At 35.7% G+C, this 20,921-nt stretch overlaps 1 protein-coding gene across 1 annotated transcript in view; it reads left to right on the top strand.

The window, feature by feature from the left end:
• Positions 1-218: 218 nt before the first annotated feature.
• Positions 219-20,921, top strand: part of LOC131276912 (golgin subfamily A member 6-like protein 1) — a 58,202-nt gene continuing 37,499 nt past the window's right edge. The window contains exons 1-6 of the mRNA XM_071212738.1: positions 219-498; positions 1,350-1,370; positions 4,934-4,954; positions 9,524-9,544; positions 13,581-13,601; positions 20,463-20,483. Of these exons, the coding sequence (XP_071068839.1) occupies positions 276-498; positions 1,350-1,370; positions 4,934-4,954; positions 9,524-9,544; positions 13,581-13,601; positions 20,463-20,483 (328 nt within the window). The 5' untranslated portion in view covers positions 219-275. The remainder of the gene's footprint in view (positions 499-1,349; positions 1,371-4,933; positions 4,955-9,523; positions 9,545-13,580; positions 13,602-20,462; positions 20,484-20,921) is intronic.

The following is a 20,921-nucleotide window of genomic DNA, read 5'->3' as shown; positions in this document are numbered from 1 at the left end:
AAATTAGTATTTTATATTTACATATAATTCCCTTTAAAGAAGACAATTCCATAATGAAAATAAAAAACACACTTTGGCCTGTAACCACGATAGGGGTATGGACTAACTTTACACTACCCTGATGAACCAATTTTTCTTGGTTCTCTATCCACACACCAATGTTCCTGGAACAAAAACATGTTGACCTTCATAGTGTGCACTCCACCCCAAATGAAAACTAACCTGGGCATAGAGACAGAAACCAAATTGCACATACAATTTAGTTTGCTGACTACATGGGGAAGAGGAAGCCACCCTTATTAGCTCTGAAATGGTGCTGGAGAATTGCCCCGTTGAAAACATTACCACTCCTAACAAACCGATACACCAGGAAGGCAGTCAGCAGTGGGTTTGCAGAGTGGCTGTCACCTTGTTTTCCTTGTCGTAGTCCACTGCTGCTTCCATCAGGGATTTTGGCACATCACCATACTCACCTGAAGCGCGACAACTTGAAAGCAAGTAGGTGACTCCATATTCTCTCAGTGGTCCTGACTGGCCAAAGAAGGCAGTTATCCCACCTGACATGGACATTCAGAGCCAAGCCAGGATTTCCCGTCTGGGGTATCCTTTGCCTGAGCATATGCCCACGATGAGTGGAAGACATTCTGTCTCTTGGCTCCTGGCTTACTAGTTGTTAAAACCCAGTTCCTGAAAGGTATGAGATCGTGAGGCCATGAGAAGAGAAGACAAACAGGGCATTTAGTCAGGTGTATGCTTTATTTGGACTTGTGGACAGGGAAGAATCTCTGACCATGGCATGCCAAAGAATGAGTAAGTTAGTGCTCCACCTAGAGATCAGAAAATGAGGTGATTTATAAGTGTTTTCAGAACAAGGACATTCCATAGGGAGAAGAACAGATTTCTGTTACGGTCGCATGACGATTACAAAAGGAATGTGGAGATGTTTTTGCTGTGCTCCTAGGAGAGATGTTTACTAAGGGCATTAACAACCTTGGGATGATTATAGTGTGTGATATGATCTACGCATTCTTACACTTCTGGGGAGGATTATTAAACTTTAACTTATGTCTGGGTCATGCTGCCACATAAGTGGTGAGGAATTAGGGCAACCTTTTGGTACCCCCACTATTACATTGAGAACGTAAACAAGAAACTTGCTTACAATTCATCATGAAATTGGTGATTCCTTAGTATGTATGTGAAATGGTGTGGAAAACTATTCTTTTTTAAAAAGGTGTTTATACCTGATTTTCTTATTTTAAAAAAAATGTATAAAATCTGGTCTAGATGATTTGGAAGTAGTGTATGGAAATACTTTCTAATTCAATTTTGTTTTTATCTTTATTCAGAGAAAAAAATAACATGGAATGGTGAGTGATTTTTATTTTTGTATTAGAGAGTTTTTGGACCTGAAAAACCCAATAATATCTGCAAATTGAGTATTAAAGTTATTAAAGTGAAATCGAAACTAAGGATTCATGAAATGCTTATTGATGTTGTAAAATAGTGTCGAGTTGCAGCTAAAATAAGTTTTGCCTGTTTTTAAAATTGTAAATGTAAATTTCTCAACATGGAGATAGCTGTTCAGGTTAAATACAGGTAAGATGTGCCAACCTGAGTTAGGTGATTAATGGGACTCTGAGTTCTTTCATCTGTCTCATTTTTTCAAGTTCAGTGATTCCTTATGCATGTGAAAATAAAGTCTGATTTTTTTTTTGTTGCTTTAGAAATATTTTTTGAAAGAGAAAAATAAGAGAAATATCCCAAATGCAATAAGATTTCTACTGTGGTATAGAGGCACAATTGCATTTTCAAAATAAAATCCAAATTAATATTCTAGTGATTTCCATAAGTAAGGAACTTGGTGCAATAAGATTATACACGAGAGGGATTCGGCTTATATATGAGGTCACAGATTTCCTGAAGAAGTGTTAATGGAGTTGAGGTCAGCGGAAATGAATGGAATGCGTAGGTCAATGAGAGCCCAGCATGTGCAGGGCAGGGAGCAGAGAGCACACTACACTATGGGTTGAGTAAACACATGATTCTAACAGGTTTGACATATATTGACCAGGGTATTCTGGTATAGAAAACTTAGAGAAGACCTGAAGATACACAGGCAACGACTAGGAAATGCAGTGTTTCTTTGGCAATGGTAATGGTTTTGAATATTGCAGACAAAGGAACATCATGAATAGACTTACATTTCAAAATGTTATTTTTATTGAATGTAAATCATGGATTAAATATTACAGTTAAAAGGTTGCAGAGAGAAAAGTTAAATGGAATCTCCTTTGGCGATAACACTCATAAATAAACAGGTTGGAAAAGTCAATTCATATTAACTATTTAGTATTCAATATTTGTTTTCAATGTCACAAATTGTTTTTTTTTCTTTAGTCATTATGCAAATTCCTAAGTCTGTCTATTTGAAGAAAATTTTCCAGTGAAGAAAGAACTCAAATGTAACATTTCATTTATTTACTTAAATTTTTATTTAATTTTTACTCTTAATTTTCAGAGAAGTTTTAAATTTATATTTAGGAAAACATACACAAAATGTATAGGGAATTCACATATAACCTACCTCCCTTACACTCACATACAATTAATCCTATTATTGACCTTCTAAATTAGTGCGATATATGTAGAAAGGGGACAACTTATACTGCAGAGCTCTATGAGTTTGCCCTGTAAAACCAACACGATGATGATTATGGTCAGCTCCCATCCCCCAAACTGGAGAAAGTTTGTAACAGCAACAGGATAATTCCTTCCATCTGCTCCATGGAATCTGGGACTGCTCTCATCCTGTGTCTCTCTGCTGCCTTTTAGTAAATATATATGTATTTGTTTATTTATTTGTTTATGTCTTTAGTAGTTCATCAATTTAATCATTACATGATTCCCTCATTCATTCCCTCATTCATATCGTTTATCTCAAGGCAAAGAAGAGTAAGTGATTATTAGATTAATTTTTCAGCAGAATATGTTCTAGTTTCAGATTGCCTGTGTTTAAATTCCAGCTCTATTACTGAGAAGGCTTGCGATTTTGCAAAAGATTTTTACCATTCTAAGGCATTTTTAAAATGTTAAGTCTATAATGATGGGATTTATTACATAGGGTTGTGCTTAGTACTAAAATTTCATGTATCTAAAAACCTTGACAATATTGGGTTATTAACTATAGCTGTAGTAGTGGTAGTAAAAATTGCTTTCATGGCTTTAGTTATTGAACCTGAAAAAGGCAAAATGGTTTTAAGGCAATACTCAGGACACAATGAATGCAAAAGCAATGGACTCTCTTTAGTTTTACCTCAGTTCTTTTTGTGACCTTAAATATTGGGCAAATTAAATTATCGCATAGGATATATAATTTATAATCAGACTGAATTATTTGGCTCAGAAAGTTTTTTGTAGTTATATTGACCTAGATACATCCTGATCCAAACTAATCATAAAATCTTCATTGTCATAACACTAAAAACCATTAACTTGTTCATTTAGACCTGTGAAGGAAATCTTTGATATTGACTGTCTTACTTATTTTTATCAGCAGAACTATCAAAGAAACGTGCTGTTTTAAATTAGTATTTTATATTTACATATAATTCCCTTTAAAGAAGACAATTCCATAATGAAAATAAAAAACACACTTTGGCCTGTAACCAGGATAGGGGTATGGACTAACTTTTCACTACCCTGATGAACCAGTTTTTCTTGGTCCTCTATCCACATACCAATGTTCCTGGAACAAAAATATGTTGACCTTCATAGTGTGCACTCCACCCCAAATGAAAACTAACCTGGCATAGAGACAGAAACCAAATTGCACACACAATTTAGTTTGCCCACTACATGGGGAAGGGGAAGCCACCCTTATTGGCTCTGAAATGGTGCTGGAGAACTGCCCCGTTGAAAATGTTAGCACTCCTAACAAACCGATACACCAGGAAGGCAGTCAGCAGTGGGTTTGCAGAGTGGCTGCCACCTTGTTTTCCTTGTCGTAGTCCACTACTGCTTCCATCAGGGTTTTTGGCACATCACCATACCCACCTGAAGCTCCACAACTTGAAAGCAAGTAGGTAACTCCATATTCTCTCAGTGGTCCCAACTGGCCAAAGAAGGCAGGTATCCCACCTGATGTGGACATTGAAAGTCAAGCCAGGATTTCCCGTCTGGCGTATCCTTTGCCTGAGCTCTTGCCCACAATGAATGGAAGACATTGTTTCTCTTGGCTCCTGGTTTACTAGGTGTTAAAAACCAATTCCTGAAAAGTATGGGATTGCGAGGCCATGAGGAGAGGGAACAAACAGGGCATGTAGTCAGATTAAGCTTTATTTGGACTTGTGAACAGGGAGGATGCTCTGGCCATGGCATGCCAAAGAATGAGTAAGTTAGTGCTCCACACAAAGATCAGAAAGTGAAAGGTGATTCGTAAGTCGTTTCAGAACAAGGGCATTCCATAGGGAGAAGAACAGATTTCTTTTATGGTCGCATGACGCTTACAAATCGAGTGTGGAGCTGTTTTTACCGTGCTCCTAGGAGAGATGTTTGCTAAGGACATTAACAGGCTTGGGATGATTATAGTATATGATATGTTCTACGCATTCTTACACTTCTGGGGAGGATTATTAAACTTTGACTTATGTCTGGGTCAAGCTGGCACCTAAGTGCTGAGGAATTTAGTGGACCTTTTGGTACCCCCACTATTACATTGAGATTGTAAGCAAGAAACTTGCTTACAATTCATCATGAAATTTGCAAGTGCTTAGTATGTATGTGAAATGGTATGGAAAACTATTCTTTTTTAGAAAGATGTTTATACCTGATTTTCTTATTTTAGTAAAAATGTATAAAATCTGGTCTAGATGATTTGGAAGTAGTGTATGGAAATACTTTCTAATTCAATTTTGTTTTTATCTTTATTCAGAGAAAAAAATAACATGGAATGGTGAGTGATTTTTATTTTTGTCTTAGAGAGTATTTGTACCTGAAAAATCCGATAATATCTGCAATTCGATTATTAAAGTTCTTAAAGTGAAATCGAAACTAAGGATTCATGAAATGCTTATTGATGTTGTAAAATGGTGTCATGTTGCAGCTAAAATAAGTTTTGCATGTTTTTAAAATTGCAAATGTAAATTTCTGAACAGAGAAATAGCTGTTCATGTTAAATATAGGTAAGATGTGCCAGCCTGAGTTATGTGACTAATGGGACTCTGAGTTCTTTCATCTGCCTCATTTTTTCAAGTTCAGTGATTCCTTGTGCATGTGGGAATAAACTCTGACTTTTTTTGGTGCTTGAGAAATATTTTTTGAAAGAGATAAAATAAGAGAAGTATCCTGAATCCAGTAAGATTTCTACTGCGATATAAAGGCACTATTCCATTTACAAAATAAAATCCAAATTAATATTGTAGTGATTTCCGTAAAGAAAGAACTTGGTGCAATAAGAATATACACTAGAGGGATTCGTCCTATATATGAGGTCATAGATTTCCTGAAGATGTGCTTATGGAGTTGAGATCAGTGGTAATGAATGGAATAGGTAGGTCAATGAGAGCCCAGCATGTGCAGGGCAGGGAGCAGAGAACACACTACACTCTGGGTTGAGTAAACACATAATTCTATCAGGGTTGACATATATTGACCAAGTATTCTGGTGTAGAAAACTTAGACAAGACAACAAGATATGTAGGCAACAACTAGGAAATGCAGTGTTTTTTTTTTGCCTATGCTAACAGTTTTGAACATTGCAGACAAAGGAGCATCATGAATAGACCTATGTTTCAAAATGTATTTTTGTTGAATGTAAATAATTGGTTAAATATTTACAGTTTATAGGTTGCACAGAGAAAAATTAAATGGAATCTCCTTTGGCGATACACTCTTATAAATAAATAGGTCGGAAAAGTCAATTCATATTAACTATTTAGTATTCAATATTTGTTTTCAATGTCACAATTTTTTTTAAAGTCATTATGCAAATTCCTAAGTCTATCTATTTAAAGAAAATTTTCCAGTGAAGAAAGAACTCAGATGTAACACTTCATTTATTTACTTAAATTTTTATTTAAGTTTTACACTTAATATTTAGAGACGTTTTATATTTATATGTAGGAATACATACACAAAATGTATAGGAAATTCACATATAAACCACCTCCCTTACACTCACATGCAATTAATCCTATTATTGACTTTCTAATTTAGTTTCATATATGTAGAAATGGGACAAATTACACTGTAGAGTTCTATGAGTTTGCCCTATAAAACCAACACGGTGATGATTATGGCCAGCTCCCATCCCCCAAACTGGAGAGAGTTTGTAACAGCAACAGGATAATTCCTTCCATCTGCTCTGTGGTATCTGGGGCAGCTCTCATCCTGTGGCTCTCTGCTGCCTTGTAGTAAATATATATATTTGCTTATTTATTTGTTTGTTTATGTCTTTGATAGCTCATCAATTTAATCATTACATGATTCTCTCATTCATTCCGTCATTTATATTGTTTATCTTAAGGCAGAGAAGAGTAAGTGATTATTAGATTAATTTTTTAGCAGCGTATGTTCTAGTTTCAGATTGCCTTTGTTTAAATTCCAGCTCTGTTACTTAGAAGGCTTGTGATTTTGCAAAAGATTTTTAACATTCTAAGGTATTTTTAAAATTTCAAGTCTATAATGATGGGATTTATTGCAGAGGGTTATACTTATACTAAAATTGCATATATTTAAAAATCTTGACAATATGGGTTATTAACTATAGCTGTAGTAGTGGTAGTAGAAATTCCTTTCAAGACTTTAGTTATTGAACCTGAAAAAGGCCATACTCAGGACACAATGAATGCAAAATCAATCAAAACTCTTTAGTTTTCCCTCAGTTCTTTTTGTGAGTTTAAATGTTAGTATATTATTTGGCTCAGAAAGTTTTCTACTGTTATATTGACCTAGATACATTCTGATCCAAACTAATCATAAAATGTTGATTGTCATAACACTAAAAACCATTAACTTATTCATTTAGAGCTGTGAAAGGAATCTTTGATATTGTCTTATTATACTAATGATAATTTGCCAATTATCATTTAATTTTTATCAGCAGAACTATCAAAGAAATGTGCTGTTTTAAATTAGTATTTTATATGTACATTTTAATTTCCTTTAAAGAAGACAATTCCATAATGAAAATAAAAACACACTTCGGCCTCTAACCAGGATAGGGTTATGGACTAAATTTATATTACCCTGATGAACCAATTTTTCTTGGTTCTCTGTCCACACACCAATGTTCCTGGAACAAAAATATGTTGACCTTCATAGTGTGCACTCCACCCCAAATGAAAACTAACCTGGGCATAGAGACAGAAACCAAATAGCACGTACAATTTAGTTTGCCCACTACATGGGGAAGGGGAAGCCACCCTTATTGGCTCTGAAATGGCTCTGGAGAACTGCCCCGTTGAAAACATCACCACTCCTAACCACTGATACACCAGGAAGGCAGTCAGCAGTAGGTTTGCAGAGTGGCTGCCACCTTGTTTTCCTTGTCGTAGTCCACTGCTGCTTCCATCTGGGTTTTTGGCACATCACCATACTCACCTGAAGCTCCACAACTTGAAAGCAAGTAGGTAACTCCATATTCTCTCAGTGGTCCCGACTGGCCAAAGAAGGCAGGTATCCCACCTGGCATGGACATTAAAAGCCAAGCCAGGATTTCCCGTCTGGGGTATCCTTTGCCTGAGCTCATGCCCACAATGAATGGAAGACATTGTTTCTCTTGGCTCCATGTCACTAGTTGTTAAAACCCAATTCCTGAAACGTATGAGATTGGGAAGCCATGAGAAGAGAGAACAAATAGGGCATTTAGTCAAGTATAAGCTTTATTTGGACTTGTGGACAGGGAGGATGCTCTGGCCATGGCATGCCAAAGAATGAGTAAGTTAGTGCTCCACCTAGAGATCAGAAAATAAGAGGTGATTTGTAAGTGGTTTCAGAACAAGGACATTCCATAGGGAGAAGAACAGATTTCTTTTATGGTTGCATGACGCTTACAAAACGAGTGTGGAGATGTTTTTACTGTGCTCTTAGGAGAGATGTTTGCTAAGGACATTAACAGGCTTGGGAAGATTATAATGTATGATATGATCAACGCATTCTTACACTTCTGGGGATGATTATTAAAATTTGACTTATGTCTGGGTCAAGCTGGCATATAAGTGCTGAGGAATTAGGGGGACCTTTGGGTACCCCCACTATTACATTGAGAATGTAAGTAAGAAACTTGTTTACAATTCATCATGAAATTGGCCATTGCTATCCCTGTCTACATAAAATAACATGACTTTAAAATGCTGTTTGACCTAATGTAAGGGGGAAATGGAAAGGAGAAATGAGTTTATATGGCTACGAGTCTCTAAAAAAGAGTCTGGAGGCTGTCAGAAGGATTGCCCTTATGCACAACTGAGCAGAGTCTGAGAGACAGATAAAGCAGATACAACCCCCAGATATCGGTTCCTTCGAGAGCTAAAGAGACCCATGGGAGTTATGGTCATGGCAGATGGGGTTAACTACCAGGTCAGATGGCCCTCTTTGGAATGGTGTTTATGTGTGATGAATCTGGACTCAGATAGGATCTCTCTTCATAAGACTTTCATGCTAATGTGCTGGAGGTGCAGTTAGTGTCGGGGTTTAAGATATATTTAGGGGAGTTGAATCTCTGGACTGACAATGTGATAGCCAGGTCCTGAGCCTCAGCAGACTCCAGCACCTACAATCTGACTTATTGGGCTCACCACACTCAGCTAAGATGGAGTTGAAGAAGGACAACCACCACACCATGGAGCCTAGAGTGATTACAACTGAAAGTGGGAGGATTGTATCCAGCATCCAGGTGGAATCTGAGCCTCCTCTTGACATAGAGGTGCAATGGACACAACCAATCCAATGTCCACATAGAAAAGGTGGCATTGGATTGAGAAAAGTGGACATGATGGCTGATGGGTATGGGGAAAGGCAGGAAGAGATGAGAGGTGGAGGCGTCTTTGGGACATGGAGCTGCCCTGGATGGTGCTTCAGGGGCAATCACCGGACATTGTAAATCCTCACAGGGCCCACTGGATGGAATGGGGGAGAGTGTGGGCCATGGTGTGGACCGTTGACCATGGGGTGCGGGGATGCCCAGAGATGTACTTGCCAAATGCAATGGCTGTGTCATGATGATGGGAGGGAGTGTTGCTGGTGGGGGGAGAGGTGGGGTGGGGGTGGTAGGGTTCAATGGGACCTCATATATATATATATTTTAATGTAATATTATTACAAAGTCAATAAAAAAAATTTAAAAAAAAAAGAAATTGGCCATTGCTTAGTATGTATGTGAAATGGTATGGAAAACTATTCTTTTTAAAAGAGGGTTTATACCTGATTTTCTTATTTTAATAAAACTATAAAATCTGGTCTAGATGATTTGGAAGTAGTGTTTGGAAATACTTTCTAATTCAACTTTATTTTTATCTTCATTCAGAGAGAGAAATAACATGGAATGGTGAGTGATTTTTTTTGTCTTAGAGAGTATTTGAACCTACAAAACCCAATAATATCTGCAAATTAAGTATTAAAGTTATTAAAGTAAAATCAAAACTCAGGATTCATGAAATGCTTATTGATGTTGTAAAATAGTGTCGTGTTGCAGCTAAAATATAAGTTTTGCCTGTTTTTAATATTGTAAATGTAAATTTCTCAATACAGAGATAGCTGTTCAGGTTAAATATAGGTAAGAGATGCCAGCCTGAGTTATGTGATTAGTGGGACTCTGGGTTCTTTCATCTGCCTCATTTTTTCAAGTTCAGTGATTCCTTGTGCATGTGGAAATAAACTCTGATTTTTTCTGTTGCTTGAGAAATATTTTTTGAAAGAGATAAAATAAGAGAAATATCCTGAATCCAGTAAGATTTCTACTGTGATATAAAGGCACAATTGCATTTACAAAATAAAATCCAAATTAATATTCTAGTGATTTCCATAAAGAAGGAACTTGGTGGAATAAAAATATACACTAGAGGGATTCGGCCTATATATGAGGTCATATATAGGAGTTGAGATCAGCGGTAGTGAATGGAAAAGGTAGGTCGATGAGAGCCCAGTATGTTCAGGGCAAGGAGCAGAGAGCAAACTACTCTCTGGGTTGAGTAAATCCATGATTCTCTCAGGATAGACATATTGACCAGGGGTTTCAGGAGCAGAAAACCCAGTCAAGACTACAAGGTACATAGACAAACCCAGAAAACAGAACGTTTCTTTGGGCAAGCTAAGAGTTTTTAGATTGGAGGCAATGAAGCATCGTGGATAATCTTATATTTTAAAAAGTCATTTTTACTGAGTGTTAAGAATTGATTAGATGATTACAATGAAATCGTTATTGAGAGAAAAGTTATTTGGAATCCCCTTGGGAGATTTACTCATTCTTATAAATAAATAAGTCCATAAGACAATTCATAATAACTTAATGTCATTATTTGTTCTTCAAATTCACAAATTGTTCTTATTCTTTAGTCATTATGTAAATCTCTTCCTCGGCTGTCAATTTAGTGAAAATTTTTCTAGTCAAGAAAAACTCCCATGCAGTACCTCTTCATTAATTTAATTATTTGTTTATTTAATTTTAAACTTTATTTGTAGGGAAATTTTAGATTTATATTTCAGGAATATACACAAAATATATTAGGAATTCCCATAAAACCACTTCCCTTACACCTATACACTGTTACATGTATTAGTGAACTCTGATATTATGGTGGTATATTTGATACATGTGGCAACTTCTACTGTCCAGTTCTTTGATCTTTCATTAGACATCCAACAAATGATGATGATGAGCAGTGCCCACCCCCAAAACAGAGAGATTTTCCAGATGCAGACAAGAAAATTCCTTCCATTAGCTCCGTGGTATCTGGGTACCCTCTCATCCTGGTGCTCTCTGTTTCCTTTTAAGATTATGTAATAATTATTTATTTATTCATCCATTCATACCTTCATTCAATAATTATTTATTAATTCTTTAAATCATTCATTCATTCACTCATTCATCCATTCATCTTTCCTTCAGTTACTCATTTGCTCCCACATTTAATTTGTTTTTTCCAAGGCAGAGAAAAGTAAGTGATTTTTAATTTTTTATAAGGGTAGGGTCGAGAGTCAGATGATCTCGGTTTATATTCCAGCTATATTACTTAGAAGCTTCTTGATTTTGCAAAAGATTTTTATAATCTCCTAAGGAATTTTTTTCAACAATTCATTTTTATTCAACCTAGTAATAAAACACACATCCATGCAAAGTGTCCATCCCCCAAAACAGAGAGTGTTTCCAGATGCAGACAGGAAAATTCCTTCCATTTGCTCTGTGGTATCTGGGTCCCCTCTCATCCTGGTGCTCTCTGTTTCCTTTTATAATTTATTTATGCTGTAATTATTTATTTATTCATTAATTCATCCCTTCATTCATCCATTCAATCATTCATTCATTCATCCTTTTCCTTCTTCCTTCATCCATTCCCTCATTTACTTTGTATTTTTTCATTGCAGAGAAAAGTAAGTGATTATTAGATGAATTTTTTTAGAAGAGTAAGATGTAGAGATAGTTTGTCTGGGTTTATATTCCAGTTATATTAGTAAAAGGCTTCATGATCTTGCAAAAGATTTTTAATATCATAAGGCATGATTTTTTCCTTAAAAATACTATAACTAAGTTATTTATTATAGAGTGTTAGAATTAGTGTTAAAAAGTTCACATATCTGAAAATTTTGACATATATGGGATTATTATTAATAATAGTGGTAGTAGTAGTAATAATAGATTTCCTCATTTTAGTAATTAAGACTGACCAAGACAAGATGGTTTTAGGGCAATATTGAGGATGCTATAAACAAAATGGAGCAACTCAAATATTGAAGTTTTCCTCAGTTATTTCTGTGAATTTATAAATTGAACAATTTCAATTATTATGTAGAAAATGTATTATCATCACAGTGAATTATTGCACTGCACATGTTTTTTTGTAGTTATATTGCCCTAACAGAGCATGGACCCTAACTAATCATAAAATGTTGATTTCCGTCACACCAAAAACCAGGAACTTGTTCAAGTAGAGTTAAGAAAGAAATATTTGAAATATTTACAGTCCTATATTCACTATTATCTGCTAATTTTTATTTGTCAATCAGCTGAACTCTCAAAAATGTACTAAGTTTAAATTCAGTAATATATATTTACCTCATAATTCACTTTAAAGAAGACAATTCCACATAGAAAATGAATAACACATTTCACTTTCCGTGCAGGATATGGTATAGGAATAAATATACTCTACCCTGAAGAATCAATTTTACTTGGTCAGATTCCATAAACCAGTATTACTGGAAAAAATAATATTGCCCATCAAAGCCCACACTTAAACTCTAAATAAAATTGACAAGGAATGGAGACAGAAACCAAAGTGCACATACCATTGGTTTTTTCCAGTACATGGGGAAGGGGAATTCCCCTTTTATTGGCTCACAAACGACAATAGAGAACTGCCGCATGCACCCGTGACCCTTCCTAACAGGTGATGCTCCAAAAACAGAGTCAGCAATGGGCTACAAGAGTTGCTTGCAAATTGTTTCCCCAATCTTATTTACCTGGTATTCATATCAGGGTTTTGGGGATATCCCCATATTCACATGGAATTTGACAAAAATCTACTAATTAAGTGACTTCATATTTTCTCAGTGGTCCCATCTGCTCAAGAGGACAGCCACCCCTCCCCACATGACCATTACAAGTCAACAGTCCATTTCCCCTCTGGAAACTCCTTTGCCTGAGCACATGCCCACAAGGACCAGTGGACATTCTGTCTCTCTACTCATGGCTCACCTGTTCTTAGAACCCCATTCAAGAAGAGCATGAGATAGTGAAGCCATGAAGACAGAGAAAACTTGAGCTTTTAGTCGGGGATAAGCTTTATTTGGACTTGTGGACATGGAAGAAAACTTTGGCCGTGGCATGCCAAAGAATGAGTAAGTTAATGTTCCACAAGAGATCAGAAAATGAGAGGTGATTTATAAGTGGTTTCAGAATAACGACATTCCATAGGGAGAGGAAAATTTTCCCTTAGATTCACATGAAGCTTACTTATCTAGTGTAGAGATGTTTTTACTGTGCTCTTGGAGGGATGTTCACAAAGGACACTAACAGGTTTGGGAAGATTATAGTTTATGATATCATCTATGCATTCTGGGGAGGATTATTAAACATTAATTTATGCCTGGTTTCACGCTGACACCTAAGTGCTGAGGAATTAGGGGGACCTTGAGGACCCTCACTATTACATTGATAATGTAAGCAAGAAATTGCTTACAATTCATCATGAAATTAGCCATTGCTTAGTGTGTATGTGAAATGGTATGGAAAACTATTATTTTTCAAGAGGTATTTATACCTGGTTTTCTTATTTTAATAAAAATGTATAACATCTGATCAAGATTATTTGCAATTAGTGTAAGGAAATACTTTCTAACACAATGTTGTTTTTATCTTTATTCAGAGGAAACAATAAAAACGAATGGTGAGTGATATTTATTTTTGTTTTAGAGAGTATTTGAACCTGCAAAACCCAATAATGTCTGCAAATTGAGTTTTAAATTTATTAAAGTGAAATCAAAACTCAGGATTCATTTCATGCTTATTAATGCTGTAAAATAGTGTTGTGTTGCAGCTAAAATATCTTTTGCCTCTTTTTAAAATTGTAAATGTAAATTTCTCCACACAGAGATAATTGTTCAGGTTAAATATATTTTAAGATGTGTCAGAATGATCTATGTGATTACTGGGACGCTGATTTCTTTCATCTGCCTCATTTATTCAAGTTTAGTGATTCCTTGTGCATGTAGAAATAAACTCTCTAATATGTTTTTGGTGCTTGAGAAACATTTTTGGAAAAATAAAAAAAAAACAACAGAGAAAGATCCCCAAAGCACTGAGATTTCTGCTGTGGTATAAGTGCACAATTGCATTAAGAGAAAAAAACCCAAATTATTATTCTAATGATTTCCATAAAGAAGGAACTTGGTACAAAAAGATATACACTAGAGTCATTTGGCCTATACAGGAGGTTATAGATTTCCTGAAGTAATTCTCATGTAGTTGATATCAGTGGTAAAGAATGAAATAGAAAAGTCAATGAGAGAGCATCATGTGCAGGGCAGGGAGCAGAGAGCACACTACACTGTGGGATGAGCAAAAACGTGATTCTATGAGGGCTGGCACATATTGACCAGAGGCTTCTGGTGCAGAAAATCCAGTCAAGACTACAAGGTACTTAGGCAAAATTCAGAAAATAGGACGTTACTTTGGGCATGCTAAGAGTTTTGAAGATTGGAGGTAAGGGAGCATCATGAATCAATTTACATTTTGAAATGTCATTTTTATTGAGTGTAAAGAATTGATTATATGATTACAGTGAAAAGATTACAGAGACAAAAGTTAAACGGAATCCCGTTGGGAATGCACTCATGCATATGAATAAAAAGGTCCAAAAACCAATTAATAATAAATTATATTCAATATTTCCTGTTCAAAGTCACCATTGTTTTTACACTCTAGTTATTATGCAAATCCGTATGTTGGATGTACATTTAATGAAAAATTTTCCAGTGAAGAAAGATCCCATCAATCCCTTCCTCATTTATTAATTATTTATTTAAATTTTAAAATTTATTTCTAAGGAAATTTTAAATTTATTTTTAAGAAAATATACACAAAATATATTGGGAGTTCCCTTAACACCACATCCCTTACACCTACAAACTGTTACACGTATTAGTGAACCCTTAATTATTTTTGTGGTATATTTGGTACATGTGAAAACTTTTACTGTCCAGTTCTTTGAGCTTGCATTGGACAACCAACAAAATGTTGATGATGAGCAGTGCCCACCCCCAAAACAGAGAGATTTTCCAGATGCAGACAAGAAAATTCCTTCCATTAGCTCCGTGGTATCTGGGTACCCTCTCATCCTGGTGCTCTCTGTTTCCTTTTAAGATTATGTAATAATTATTTATTTATTCATCCATTCATACCTTCATTCAATAATTATTTATTAATTCTTTAAATCATTCATTCATTCACTCATTCATCCATTCATCTTTCCTTCAGTTACTCATTTGCTCCCACATTTAATTTGTTTTTTCCAAGGCAGAGAAAAGTAAGTGATTTTTAATTTTTTATAAGGGTAGGGTCGAGAGTCAGATGATCTCGGTTTATATTCCAGCTATATTACTTAGAAGCTTCTTGATTTTGCAAAAGATTTTTATAATCTCCTAAGGAATTTTTTTCAACAATTCATTTTTATTCAACCTAGTAATAAAACACACATCCATGCAAAGTGTACAATTAATGGTCTTAAGTGTAGAACATAATTGTTCATTCATCACTTCAATCATTTTTAAAGTGTTTTCATTATTCCAATTATAATAATATTATAAAACATAACAAGAAAAACTAATCATCTCTAAATCTTTATTTATTCTGCTGTACATAGCTGAGCTGCCGGGTGCCTAAGAATTACCTCCTGAGAACCTCCATGTTGCTCAAATGTGGCCACTCTCTAAGCCAAACTCAGCATCTAAATGCATTACCTTCCCCCCAGCCTGGAACATGACTCCTGGGGATGACCTTCCCTGGCACTGAGGGATTACTACCAACTACTAACTGATGATGCAGCTAGAAAGAGGCCTTGAAAAAGAGGGTCAACTCAGACCAGCAGAATATCTCAGCCCACATGTAGTATCAAGTGTTAAAAACTGCTTTTGGACCTTGAATAAAAAGGGGAAATGGCAAAAACAAATTAGTTTATATGGCTAAGAGTCTTCAAAAAGATTCAGGTGGTCATTAGCGGGGTTGTGCTTATGCACACCTCAGCAGGACCCCAGAGATAGCCAAAGTAGATTCAGCCTCAGGTACTGGTTCTCCTGAGGGCTACAGAGACACACAGGTTCTATGGTTATGGCAGATCACTCTGGAGTTCAGTGCCATGTCAGTGGGCCCTACTTCAGAGTTCTTCCCGACTGTGATGGAGTTGTACTAAGGCCTGTTATTTTATTTTAAAATATTATAAAAATCATATTTATAACAAGGTTATAATAAGTATTAAAAAGTTCACATATCTAAAAATCTTGGACCTATATTGGATTATTAAGAGTAGAGGGAGTAGTAATTGTAATAATAGTTTTCACGGTTTTAGTTATTGAACCAGACCAAGACTGGATGATTTTAGTGCAATATTCAGGACACCATGAAAACAATATTTAGGAACTCAACTATTTAATTTTCCTTCAGTTCTTTCTGTGAATTTATAAATTAGACATTAAATTATGATGTAGGAAATGTAATATATCATTACAGTGAATTATTCCACTGCACATATTTTGTTTTGTTTTTTTGCAGTTATATTAACTTAGACATAACCTCGACCATAACTAACCATAAAATGTGGATTTCCTAAAACCCAAAATCATGAACTTGTTCAAGTAGAGCTATGAAAGAAATTTTTGATATATTTACAGTTCTATATTCACTATTACACTCTAATTTTTATTTATTTTATAATAAGCTCAACTCTCAAAAATGTGCAAAGTTTTAATTTAGTAATATATATTAACCTCATAATTTACTTTAAGGAAGATGATTTCATGGTAAAAAATTAATAATACATTTCAGTTTCTGTCCAGGACACAGTTATGGAATAAAAATGCACTACCTTGATGAATCAGTTTTGCTTGGTCAGAGTCCACCTACCAATGATACTGGGAAAAAATATATACTGCCCTTCAAAACCCACAATCCATCACTAATTAAAATTGACAAATAAATGGAGACAGAAGCCAGAGTGCACTTATCATTTAGTTTTTCCAAAACATAGGGAAGGGGAAGCCTGCCTTCCCTATCTCAGGAATGACCATGGAGTACTACCTCTTTGCACACACTACCACTCCTAAAATGTGATACCCCAAAAACGGAGTCAGCAGGGCGTTTGCAAACTGTTTCCAGATAGTTTTCCCTATCTTATATAACTAGTATTCACATTAGGGATTTGGGGATATCTCTGTATTCATGTGGAGTTCAACAAAAATCAACTGAGTTTTTTATTTCATATTCTCTCAGTGGTCCCCACCTGCCCAAGAGGGCAGCCACTCCTCACACGGACATTACAAGTCCATCGTGGATTTCCCATACAGATTTTCCTTTGCCTGAGAACATGCCCACAAGATCAGTATACATGTGTCTCCTGGCTCATGACTCAACAGTTGTTATAACTCAATTCTTGAAGGGCATGAGATTTTTAGGCCATGGGACCAAAGAACATGCCTGGCCTTTAGTCTGGCAGCAGCTTTATTGGTACTTGTAGACAGGGAAGTATCTTTCACAGTGGCCAATCAAAGAATAAACAAAGTTACCACTGCACAAAAGGAGATGAGAAAATCACAGGTGTTTATAAGTGGTTTCAGAACAAGAGCACTCCATAGGATAGGAGAAAAGTGTTCCTGTTATGGTCATGTGAAGCTTACACATGGGGTCGGAGGTGTTTTTACAGCACTCTTAGGAAGGATGTTTACAAAGGACGTTAACCTCTTATATCGTCTGTGCATTTTTCTCTTCTGTGGAGGGTTATTAAACTTTAACTTATATCTAAGGTCATGTAGGCACCTATGTGCTGAGAACTTAGGGGACCTGAGTCACTCACACTAATATATTCAAAATGTAAGCAGGAATTTTTACTACAATTCAACATGAAATTGGCCATTGCTTAATATGTATGTGAAATTATATTGACAGCTTTTATTCATAAAGATATATTTATTGGTAATTTTCTTCTTTTTATTAAAATATATTACTGTTCTGGAATATCAGCAGGTAGCATATGGGGACACTTTCTAACATAAATTTGTTTTGATTATTTATCTTTTTTCAGAGGCATTAGAAAAGAATAGTGGTGATATTTGTTTTTGTCTGACACACTATTTGAACTTTAAAATCCAATATTATCCCGTAATTGAGCTTTAAAATTATTATAAGAAAATCAAAACTCACAGTAAATGAATTGCTTATTGATGTTCTAAAAGAGCTTTGAGAGACAAGAAATATCTTTTGTCTACTTGTAATGTTGTAAATGTAAGTTTCTTAACATAGAAATAGTTGTTAGGCTTAAATGAAGGTCAAGATGTGTGAGCTTGTCCAATATGAGTACTGGGACTCTGAGTTCTTTCATCTGCCTCATTCTGAAAAGTTCAGGACAACACCAAATCTGAAAATGCCCCCATATCTCAACTCTTCTTCCCACTCCCTGCTCCCAGTACTCTGTGGCCACTGTGTCCACATCTTATGTGAATTTATAAATTGGACAACTTAAATTTTAATGTAGGAAATATAATTCATTATCAGAATGAATTATTCTATTATATATGTTTTTGTAGTTATATTGATGTTGGTATTGCCTGCTCCTAATTAAATGTTGTCATAATACCAAAAATCATTAACTTGTTCATGTAGAGGTGTGAAAGGAATTGTTTTTTTTTTAAAGATTTATTTATTTATTTATTTCTCTCACCCCGCCCCCAACCTGGTTGTCTGTTTTCTGTGTCTATTTGCTGCGTCTTCTTTGTCTGCTTCTGTTGTCGTCAATGGCATGGGAATCTGTGTTTCTTTTTGTTGCGTCATCTTGTTGTGTCAGCTCTCTATGTGTGCGGCGCCATTCCTGGGCAGGCTGCACTTTCTTTCACGCTGGGCGACTCTCCTTACGGGGCGCACTACTTGAGCGTGGGGCTCCCCTATGTGGCAGACACCCCTGCATGGCACAGCACTCCTTGTGTGCATCAGCACTGCAAGTGGGCCAGCTCCACACGGGTCAAGGAGGCCCGGGGTTTGAACCGCAGACCTCCCATGTGGTAGACGGACGCCCTAAGCACTGGGCCAAGTCTGCTGCCAGGAATTGTTGATATTATTTACATTTTGACTTTCATTTATCTGCTAATATCAATTAATTTTTTATCATCTGAACTATCAAAGAAAAGTATGAAGTTTTAATTTAGTATTTTATGTTCACTTTGTATTTCACATTGAGAAAGACAATTCCATAGAGAAAAATAATAACACAAATTAAGGCTTTGTCCAGGACACTATTATAAGCTAAATTTACAACCCTGATGAATAAGTGTTACCTGGTTCTGCCTCCACACAAAAAAGTAACTGGAAGAAAAATATTTTAAACTTTAAAGACCACACTCCACCCATAAATTAAACTGCCTATGGCATGAAGACAAAAACTAAAGTGCATATATAATTGTGATTTCCCACTACATGGGTAAGGGTAAGCATTCCTTTATTGACTCTGAAATAATACTGGAAAATTACCCCATGCATACATGTGATACACCAAAAATGGAGTCAGCAGAGGGTTTGCAGACTTGCTTTCCTATTGTTTTCCCTATCTTATGTAAATGCTACTCACATAAGGATTACTGGGGTATCCTCATATTCATGCGGAGTTTGACAAAAAACAATTGAGTATGTGACTTCATATTCTCTCAGTTGTTTCCACCTACCCAAGAGGGCCGCCACCCTTGCCCAAATGGACATTACAAGTCAACCGTGGATTTCACCGAAGGATTCCCCTTTGCCTGAGCACTTCCCCACAAGAAGAGCAGACATGCTGTCTCTTGGCCCATAACTCTCCCATTTTTACAACCCAATTCTTTAAGGGCATGAAATGGCGAGGCCATGAGACTGAAGAACACACGTGGATTTTTGTCAGACATAAGATTTAATTGAGCATGTGGACAGGGAAGAATATTTGACAGTGGCAGGCAAAAGAATAAGTAAGGTTGTGCTCAACTAAGAGATGGGAAAATGTGAGGCAATCTATGAGTAGTTTCAGAACAAGGACATTCCGTAGGGAGAAGAACAGAATTCCTTATAGGGAAACATGAGGCTTAGAAACTAGTGTGGAGATGTTTTTACTGTGCTCCTAGGAAAGAGGTTTAAAAATGTCTTTAACAGAAATGGAAAGATTATGCTTTTTGATATCATCTATGCATTCTTATCCTTCTGGGGAGGTTTGTTAAATTTAACTTATGTCTAGGTCATGATGACACCTAAGTGCTGAGAAACTAAGGGAACCTTAGGAATCTCACTATTACATTGAAAATGTAAGCAGAAAATTTTCTTGCAATTCAATATGGAATTGGCCATTGCGTAGTATGTGTGTGAGATGGTATTCAAATTCACAACTATTATGTTTTAAAAAGCTATTTATAGTTGATTTTCTTATTTTAATAAAATATATAACATCTGGTCTAGATTATCTGCATGAAGTATATGGAGTCACATTCTAACATATTTTTGTTTTCACCCTTTATTTATCTTTATGCAGAAAAATACGTGACAAACAATGGTGAGTGATATTTATTTTTCTTTTAGACAGTATTTGAAACTTCAAAATCCAATAAAATCTACAAATTGAGCTTAAAAATTACGAAAACAAAATCAAACTCAGAGCTAATGAAATGCTTATTGATGCTGTATAATAGTATTAGTATCAATTAAAATACCTTTGCATATTTGTAAAAGTGTAAGTGTAAATTTCTCAGAGAGAGAGTTTTTGTGGTTAAATGTAGGTTAAGATGTGCCAGTTTAAGCTATATGAGGACTGGGACTCTGATTCCTTACATCTGCATCATTTTTTTCAAGTTCAGTGATTCCTTGTGAATGTAAAAATATACTCTCTAATATGTTCTTGGTGCTTGAGAAACATTACTGGAAAAAGAAAAAAAAAAAAAAAAGAGAAAAGATCCCTAATGCATTGAGGTTTCTTTTGTGGTATAGATGTACA

The sequence above is a fragment of the Dasypus novemcinctus genome, chromosome 30, assembly GCF_030445035.2.
Source record: "Dasypus novemcinctus isolate mDasNov1 chromosome 30, mDasNov1.1.hap2, whole genome shotgun sequence".
Taxonomy (NCBI): domain Eukaryota; kingdom Metazoa; phylum Chordata; class Mammalia; order Cingulata; family Dasypodidae; genus Dasypus; species Dasypus novemcinctus.
The sequence above is the reverse complement of the archived record's forward strand: the minus strand, read 5'-3'. Positions and strand labels throughout refer to the sequence as shown.